Source organism: Nanorana parkeri, unplaced genomic scaffold (assembly GCF_000935625.1).
Source record: "Nanorana parkeri isolate BGI_ZX_2015 unplaced genomic scaffold, ASM93562v1 scaffold639, whole genome shotgun sequence".
Taxonomy (NCBI): domain Eukaryota; kingdom Metazoa; phylum Chordata; class Amphibia; order Anura; family Dicroglossidae; genus Nanorana; species Nanorana parkeri.
In genome coordinates this window covers 203,176-212,737 of record NW_017306907.1, presented here as the reverse complement: position 1 = coordinate 212,737, position 9,562 = coordinate 203,176, and the positions used below count along the sequence as shown (strand labels likewise).

At 42.5% G+C, this 9,562-nt stretch overlaps 2 protein-coding genes across 2 annotated transcripts in view; one reads left to right on the top strand and one right to left on the bottom strand.

Moving 5' to 3' along the window:
• Positions 1-295: 295 nt before the first annotated feature.
• Positions 296-9,562, top strand: part of AASDHPPT (aminoadipate-semialdehyde dehydrogenase-phosphopantetheinyl transferase) — a 49,529-nt gene continuing 40,262 nt past the window's right edge. The window contains exon 1 of the mRNA XM_018563188.1: positions 296-305. The gene's annotated coding sequence lies outside the window, so the exon portion shown is untranslated. The remainder of the gene's footprint in view (positions 306-9,562) is intronic.
• On the bottom strand, positions 4,650-8,272 carry LOC108792409. The gene is made up of 2 exons (XM_018563184.1): positions 7,582-8,272; positions 4,650-5,329 (listed from the first exon to the last, which is right to left on the bottom strand). Exons 1-2 carry the CDS (start codon positions 8,270-8,272, stop codon positions 4,650-4,652), a joined length of 1,371 nt encoding a protein of 456 aa, XP_018418686.1.

Below are 9,562 nucleotides of genomic sequence, written 5' to 3'. Positions count from 1 at the left end.
ATCGCCAAAATCTTATATGAGCTTTAACAAGAAACTGTTGTTTTTGGCATTGTACAGCCATCGAAGAAAGTATGTGTTGTGGGACTGATAGGTTAGTTTTGGTGTCAAATAGGTTCGTTTGGGATTTAGGAGATAAGCCTAGGGTTAGAGGAACTAACTTGCAAAACCCTCCTCACCAAATCCCTGAAAGCCACCCTGGGTCCCCATTGCAATTATCTGCAATGATGACGCTTGTCCGCTGCCCACACGACAGACCACTCCCAATTGCAAGCATAATGTTGCTATACAGCCTCTGGAGCTGTGTAGTGAGGTGTTCAAGTGCCATGAATATTATATGGTGTTATGGAAGCAAGAAACCAGACAGAAACTTAAAGTTCAGGTTAAAAATATAAGGAGTGTATGGAAAATAACAATACATATGGCAAAATACAATGGAGAAAGACCAGAACGTCATCGGTGCCAAGCCAGAGGTCAGATGCCAAAGCGGGTAGTCAGCAGAACCAGGTCAGGGAAAACAGAGCAGGATGAACGGAAACCACACCCAGAGTCAGAAACCCAGGGATCAGTAAGCGACAGCCAGGGCCATACAAGGAGAACAGGAACAACAGCAGAGCACTTGATAGATCTGAACACATGCAAGGGCGGAGATTAAATGGACAAGCTGATGGTTAAATAGTGAACTGGTGTTGCATCATCACTCTGAGACAGGAATTTGCTATGAGTTGCAGAATGATGTTTACTGGTTTGGTCATAAGATGGCGCCAAAGAGGAATGAACATTGTCAGGTATACTACAACAGGACAAGGAAGGGTAAGAAACCCTGACATAAACCCTGGCACTCCAGGGTCATCACTGCAGATAAGTGCACCAGGGACTTGGGGGGGGGGGGGGGGGGGTAGTGAGTTAAAAAAAAAAAAAAAAAAATATCTGCATTTTTTATTAAAATAATACATGGGAATCATAGCATGAAGGTTCTTGTTCAGGTAGTTCCTGTTGTAGGGTGACAACAATGTCCCCGTCTCCCAGTTGTGCTACTGTGTTGTCACCCTGTTATGAGGGCTTCTGTTGGAGATTACAAGTGACCGTTTCAACATGCATTCAACAGGCTCCACATGGTCCACCATTGTCGACATCAGGAAACCCTCCCTGAAAAAAATTATGGAGCCATCACTTGAGTGTTTGCATATAGATAGAATGTGGCTGCAAAGAGGCTCCAGGAGATCAGCAATACTGAGATGAAACAAAAAGAAAAAACAAGTATTTTATTAGAAATGGCAATTGTTTGTGATACACAGTGCATTATCAAACTAAATGTCATTCAATTTAGGGGTTTTAATCACATACAATTATATAATTATTAGTAAGTTGCAATTAGTTTTAAAAGTAACGGCGCACACTTGAGTTGAGTCAGAGCAAGCATGCAGATGAGGACATCTGACATTTCTGATCTGCCTGCTTTTCCCGGTCAGTGAGTTAAAAGATATGTGTCATATGTAATGACAAAAGATATATGTGAAGACTAATGCAAACAAAGCCATGATATTCTAAAACCCTAATGGTGTCATTAACCTAGTTTTAATTACATTTTTTTAATAATATATACATTATATATATACGCACACACACTTTTTTAAAATTTTATTCGGTGGTCACATGGCTGCACAGCCTCCTAATTTTTAAGGGATCCATACTAACTGGGGAGGTACCAGCGGATTGGCATATAGCAACTGTGGTACCAATATTTAACAAAGGTTTGGGATGTGTACCTGGAAATTATAGACCAGTCAGCTTAACATCCATAGTATGCACGTTATTTGAGGGTATGATAAAGGACCATATTCATGAATGTTCCTATGGGGACAATATCATAAGTGACAAACGTGGCTTCAGGAAAGACCGTTCGTGTCAAACTAACCTATTAGCGTTCTATGAGGAGGCGAGTGGCAACCTAGATGGAGGAAAGCCATTGGACATAGTGTACCTTGATTATGCAAAAGCATTCGATACCTCATAAACGTTTAATTTACAAGCTTCAATCTTTGGGCATTGATGAAATGGTGTGTACTTAGATAGAGAACTGGCTAAGTAAACGTGTCCAGAAAGTATAAATAAATGGCTCATTTTCCAAGCGGTCCTTGGTTGGCAGAGGTGTGCACCAGGGTTCTGTCTTGGGGTCATTGCTGTTCAACCTGTTTATCAATGATATTGGGACTGGTATTAGCAATATTTCAGGTTTTGTAGATATCAAATTTGTGAGATAATAAACTCAACAGAAGACATAGCAATATTACAGGAAGATCTAGATAACAGGAGTGGGCATCTGCATGGCAGATGAGGTTTAATATTAAGAAGTGTAAGGTTATGCATTTGAGTTAAAAATACACATGCAAGCTACTCATTAATGGGTGTTCCACTTGGGAAATCAGAGGTGGAAAAAGATTTAGGAGTCGTGGTGGACAGCCACCTTAGTAAAAGTATGCAATGCCAGGCTGCAGCAAATAAGGCAAGCAGGGTACTATCAGGCATAAAGAAAGGGAATGTACTCTAAAGACAAATCCATAATTCTGCCCCTCTACAAAACACTGGTTCGGCCACATCTCGAGTACGCGGTTTAGTTTTGGTGACCAATCCACAGAAAGGATATCCTTGAGCTGGAGAGAGTCCAGAGAATTGCGGCAAAGCTAATAAACAGGGTTAGAGGACCTAAACTATGAGGAAAGACTGCATGCATTAAACTTAGGGGTCAATCAAAATGAAATTTTCAAAACCGAAACAAAATTTTGTAACAAAAAGGTCAGGCCGAAACCAATTAAAATAGAAAAAGAGATGGAGGACACAGAGTTCTCAATCTCTTTTTCTGCATCCCCAGTTATAAATGAACAGGAATCCTCTATACTGCGTGTTCCTGCTCATTCATAAAATGTGCATATAGTATGTTTACTATGTCCACAATCATGAATGAACAGGAAATGATGTAGATAATTTCCCATTCATTCATAATTGGGGACAATAAACATACTATTTTCTCAATTATTTACAAACACTCAGTGATCGCAGCTGACTCCTTCCCGCACCGCCAGCCTGGCCTCCTGTGACAGCTGTCTCCGCCCCCACACTGCCGCTCTCCTGATCGCGTGACACAGGATGCTGAGAGGTGCGGGGCGGAAGGAGAGCTCAGCATCCTCTGACAGCTGCCTGTCATAGCTGCACGGTCAGTGTCCCTTGATGCTTATCAGGTTCACCGATTCATTTCATGTCTATGGACACACAGTGTATACTGGATTGTGGTATATTGCAGACATTAATACCATGAGTTTTTTGGCCAATACATGTGCGTCCCACACGGATGGGTGAGCACAGAAAATCTGCTTAATCTGCCTCATATGGATATCAACAAATCTGCAAACATTTTGCTATTGTGCAGTCCACATATGAATGATTTTGAGGGGTCCACTATAGAACTCTTTATTACATTAGCCAAGTGGAATGATGTGCGTGCTTTATATTTTAAAGATTATATTTCGTATGCATTCAATAAATTACATGTTTTATACATAACTAAATAGCTGCAGCATTGCATTTGTGGTAGGATCTCCCTCCATGGGGAAATGTGCCAATTCTATGTAACACCGGAGACCCACCACTAGGGGATATATATATATGGTTGATATTTATGTGCTGGGACCCTCCTTTCCCCAGATATAGATGTTCCGGGATTTGCAGTTTTCTGATCAGTTCAAGTACAGTCTTCTGTGACCATTTAAATCTCTAAGCACTCATGTAGATGGCCTTTAAAAGTGGCTCAATGAGGCCAGCCAGCTTATGTAGTTTTGCCAGACATACTGCTAATCATTTAAATAGGATGTGTTCCTACTCAAATGCTAAGCACTTCCTTAACAGGGACCAGTGCCCCTAGCATTTAATAAGCCGTATAAGCTCCGGATGGATGGCTGCTGCAGGTATGCTGAATGCGGCCCAATGCAGGAGAGTTGTACGCTCTCCTAAAATGTTGTATATACACACACACACATATATATACACATATACATATACATACACACACACACACAAATATATACATATATACACACACACACAAATAATTCAAATTACCAGGCCTTTGATGCTGTGCCTGGTAGCTCTACTGGCTTGTTTTAAATGAGCATCTACACTAATAGGAGTCTAAACTGTACATAGGGGCATCTTAGTCCCAAGTTTAGACCTTTTAAAGTCAACAGTCAGAAACTGGTCATCTGAAACAAAAATGGTTCTATATGGCACATGCAATTGTCAATACTCCTTGCCAAAGAGACAAAAGATAAAGTAGCATCCAACACTACTGCAGCACAGACCAAAGTGTGGATAGAGATGTCAATGCTCATTAACACTACTACGGGGGGAGAGCGGCATACAATGTTCATGTACCACAGACCAATGCGTCAGTCATTCTCTATAGAATATAACTTTGCTTTTGATGCCTCAATTGTTTTAGTAATCAATATTGAAAACACACAGTTGTGCATTTTATATTTTATTTACTATTGTACAAGACAAATTGGCAAACTGTAAATTCATAGTACTTTGCAGAAACTGTCCAGTTTTTATCCTGTGCAAGTCTTACGAATGCCTCCATTCCTGTAGAAGTCAGACTATCGAGCATTGGGAGCTGCAGGAAATTCATCTGTTGGAGAGGCAGTTTGGTTCCACCTTGACCTTCGTTCCTGTAGAAAGTCATGCACCAGGACTCGTTCACTTTGTTGCTGGTTTGCCAGCAGCTGGATACTTTCAGCAAGTCTGTCAATGTTGTTGTTCATCTGAAGCAATATACGATTTCTTTGGGTTTCTACTTGCAGCATTTTCTTAGCAGTATCATAATTTGTATTGATGTGATGGGTGAAATGGCAGAAATCAAAATGCAGAACATTTAGTCCATGTATCATACTCTTGCGAAACAAATGCTGATTGGCCTTTAGGATATTTAGATATTTGGTAGGAGTTTGGGCTCGACAAAGTGTAGTGCTAATATTTTTACTTGATGACTGTAGAGATCTTGTTTTGTGGAGGCCACGTGCTTTTGGCTTGGTGGAAACATTAGTCGGCAGAATAGAAGAATCTGCAGCCATGTTTTTGAGCCCTAATGGATTTGAATCCACAGTGTATGTTGGGGTGACATCTGTGACAATAGACCACTGCTCTTGTAAAGGATCGCTGTACTGAACCGGTGATTCTTCTGGTTCAGAATCCACAGAAAATGTGAGTTCTGCATCAGAAAGTGAAACGTCTGTCTTTCTCCGATCTTTGTCTTGAGGCTGTGAAAACCATGAAGGCCCTGAAGAAAAGAAAAAAGGATATTGTTTATATAGATTTTGTTTTTGTTTGCAGAGGTAGAGATTTGTTTTAATCAAAAGGACAATTCCACCAAGTACTGACAGTTGTCAGAATCAGCTTTATGTACTTTTCAAAAACAACATTTTTCTATGGCACATAGGCAGCAATGCTGGGACTTCTTCTGGAACACAAGATGAAGATGCCAAAATGCCTCCCACCGCCTCCCCATTGGGCAGAAGTACTGTGCCAAGTTTCTCTGCCACACAAAGTGAAGGGTGAAGATGCCAAAGATGGGAGAACTTGAGGTTGATTGACAGCAGCACAGGCCGGGTGCAATAGCCAGCCTGCTATTGGCTATTGCAAATTGAAGTAGCCAATAGAAAACTAGCTATTCATTTCAATGCTGTATTTTTTTTAATCTGGCAGCGATCCCAAAGTCAGAACAACATTTAAAAAAAAAAAACCCCACACAACAGAAACAGACAGCAGGGAAAGGTTTACTCTGCTAGATAGAGCAAAGTAATCCTTTCCGGGATAAAATGTTTCTCTACCGGGTATCGCCATCTTCAAGCGGGAGTCTCCCGAAACGTCCAGGAGAGTTGAGATGTCTGCTATAAAAGATGCATGCCACTAACACTACCATAAAAGAAGTGCAGGAGAGCTATATATATATATATATGCACCATATATTTTACACATACACACACCACTGCTTAGAGTCAGTGAGGAACACTGCATCTGTCACACACCGGCTCCAAGACCAAAGCTGAGCAAGCACATGGCTGCAGATCAGTCAATTCCCAGTCTCTGCTCCCAATATCAAGTTTCATGTCTTTTTTTAAAGATTGCTTTGAAAGGATATGCCTGCTGCCTGCCACTGCTGACCTGTTTGAAAATGCTAGTTGCCTGGTTGTCAAGCTGATTTAATGGCTCCATGAGTCACTGATCTAGAGTAGTATGCAGATTAGGAGCTCTGACCTAATTGGCTGCTTGTACACTAGATTTCAGGTCAGTTACCCAGAAAATACCTAAGTGTAAAAAAACAAAACCCTACACATAAGATGAATGCCATCTCTCCTATACATGCACTGTGCACATTTCCCCATCTTTAAGCACAGAAACCCTTCAATCACAGAAAATACCTCTGTATGCACTACCTTACGAATTCTGTGTTGTCCACTGATCACGGTGCTTTTTCTTGATTGCAATTTTAAGAAATGGAGCCAGCCCTGCTAGGAGGGCTGATTAGGACTATAGATAGCGCTGCAGAGTGAACATCTCTTCCATTTAGGTCAGGGTCAATAGTCATTTTTGCACTCATGCTTACATACGCTTTTGATGTTGTGTTTGACCAAAAAGGAAACAAAAATCAGGATTAACAAATTGTTCGGGTTTACATATACTTTTAAATCAGAGATCAGCATTACTGCCAGGCAACTAGCATTTTCAAAACCAGCAATGGCAGCCTCCATATTACTGCGTTCAAATGAAATGGGCCGACTTTACACAATGCACTTTAGCACAGCGGCCCTTAAGCATCCTCCAGCTAAACAGAGATCTTAGTGAGAGTGTGGAGTGACAATACACAAGCTGCCAACTGGCTTCAAAGACTTCCAGCAGTCTATTTAAGGCTGGATTCACACCACTGCCAATGCATTTAATGCACTTTCGTTGACCTGCGTCGCCATACATTTTCAACACTTTGTGTTGGTATGCATTTTTTTTGTTAAACATTTGCATGGGATTTTTTTTCTTCACAACATGAACCAAAGTACATTATTTTTCTTTCCTTAGCATGCAGTGCAGCACGTTGGTGTAAACTGAGCCTATTGGAAGCAATTAATTTTGCCTTTTTATTGCACTGGGCTTCTGTTGAACAATGCAGCCCAATGCACATGGTATAAATAAGCCCCCAGTGGGAAAACTCCCATGATGATTTTAGGATTAACACTCCCAAACTAAAACTAAAGGATGCTTTAAGGGCAGGTTCACACCATTTTCTGGACCAGATCTGGAACGCGGTGTATTGCATTTTTGCTGCGATTGCTATATATTTTTTTTGCTTAAGATGGTCTTACATGTGCATTCCAGACCAGACAAAATAGGGCAAGCAGTATTTTTCTGGTCTAGAACGGACTGTGCTGGTGTGAACAGTGGCCAGAAATAGCATAGGGATACATTAGGATGCATTTTTGGTCGGAAAACAATCTGGTCTGGTGATGATCTGGACATTCAGGAAAAGAGAACACTCACCAGCCTCTTCCTCCAGGTACGGGTCATGAGGTTGATCTGAATCGAAAAACTCGAATCCATCAATTACTTCGGCCGGTAGGACCTTCTTAAGTTCCTCCTCATACTTGGTGTAATAGACATGGATTGGAGGGGATCCTTCGGTCACATTGCTTTTCTCCCGGTTCAGCTTGTTCCTTACTTGCCGCTTGATGTCATTGAATCTCTTTTTGCAATGATGTACAGTACGCTGTCTGTGTCCTACCCTATTTACAGCATCACAGATCTCCTGCCACATCTGGGACTTCCTGTTGAAGGACATGGTGGATTTCTGCCTGCCCAGTAACTGCTCATATAGTGGCAGCAGCTTGGAGACAAGGGTCATGTTTTCTGCTTGGGAGAATCGAATGTTCCGTGGACGCATCGATGCATGGGGCTCATCCTCGGTTTTCATGTCCTCTATATTCTTCCATGGTTGCTGAGAACTGGGTTGTGATCTGAGATGTCTGTCCTCCTTCCATCCATGCAGTGCCTTCCCCCGTCCTCCTCCTCTCCTCCTGGCCTGCAATTTACACCTTAGAGTCTGAGAGTAAGGCCGAGCTCCACCTTTATCCTGAATATCTTCCTTGCCTTTATTTTCTGTTGTCATGCCCAGAGTGGAATTCAGGAATTTCCTGCAGCTTCCAGCTCCTCGTCTCCTTCTACGACCTCTCATTCTTATTTTAGATTTTTCGTGTTCCACAGACTGCTATTAAGACCAGTGTTAAAAAAAGACCATCATGCTTGAGAACAGGTGTGCTAATGGACTGATCATCACTCTCACCTGTGCAGATAGCTGGGGCAGAAAACAAGATAAGACCTGGAGTTTTTGACCACAGATAGTTTTTGAGTGCCCATTGGCACCATAGCGTTGCACTAAATGCATGGTATCCATGCGTTGCAGTAAAGACAGGTATTCATGTGTTTAGTGCACGCTATTGCACAGCACTGCACGCTAGGTGCTCTGGAGCACTGCCATGCTATTTATCCTGAATGGCACCCCAAAAAAACTTTCTGGCGGGGAGAAACTTGTGTTGTGCTGCAATGCACGGCACTGATGAGTCAGGGCTTGGTGGTGCACGCAAGCCAGCTCCCAGCCCAATCAATTGCAGCAGGCACTTTCCACACCCAAAGCTATATGTCACAAAGGGGAAGGGGACGCCCCCCTGCCGCCAATGATTGGGCTGGAAAGGGGGCGTGGCGGTCACAGAATTGTGTTGCTCTGTGCTAATAACATTGCTGCCTGTGATAACCGCATGTACCTGTTGCAAATGGGTACATGAATTTGTCAGGTGGGGGAGGCACTGAGGCTGAATATTCATATCCCCGACACGCCACAGGTTGCAAAGCTTCATTGGTTGCTACAATGCTGACGGCAGCAGAGTGCCATTGTTTGTTATGGTGCTATGTGGCCAAAAGTGTCATAGTAACCAAGGACGCTGTGCAGGTGACAGTGTCATAGCAACCAAGGATACTGTGCAGCCGACAGTGTCATAGCAACCAAGGATGCTGTGCAGCCGACAGTGTCATAGCAACCAAGGATGCAGTGCAGCTGACGGTGTCATAGCAACCATGGATGCTTTGCACCCGACAGTTGAACATTTTGAGGGGGGTTTGCCCCCCCCCCCAAGAATTTTATTTATTTAAGTTTTTTCAGTGAACTGAAGCATACCCTATGCAAAAAAATAATTTTGGCTTTATATACACCTTAAATCAGGGGTGGGCAAATTCCAGCCCTCCAACTGTTGTGGAACTACAAATCCCATGGAGCATTGCAAGATTCTCAAAGCCACAGGCATGACTCCCAAATACAGGTGCATGATTGGAATTGTAGTTTCACTAGAGCTGGAGGGTCGGAGTCTGCCCACCCCCTGCCTTCAATTAACCCACACAGAGGAGATATCTAGGTTGCAACTGACAACCTCTCCTTTTTAAAACACTAGTTCCCTGGCTGTCATACTAATCC

What these genes read in the sequence shown, in the direction of transcription:
- LOC108792409 (XM_018563184.1), bottom strand. Translation starts at nt 8,272, where the DNA reads ATGAGAGGTCGTAGAAGGAGACGAGGAGCTGGAAGCTGCAGGAAATTC. An exon ending in GTACCTGGAGGAAGAGGCTG is followed by an intron (nt 5,330 to 7,581) that starts GTGAGTGTTCTC and finishes TCTTTTCTTCAG; the next exon opens with GGCCTTCATGGTTTTCACAG.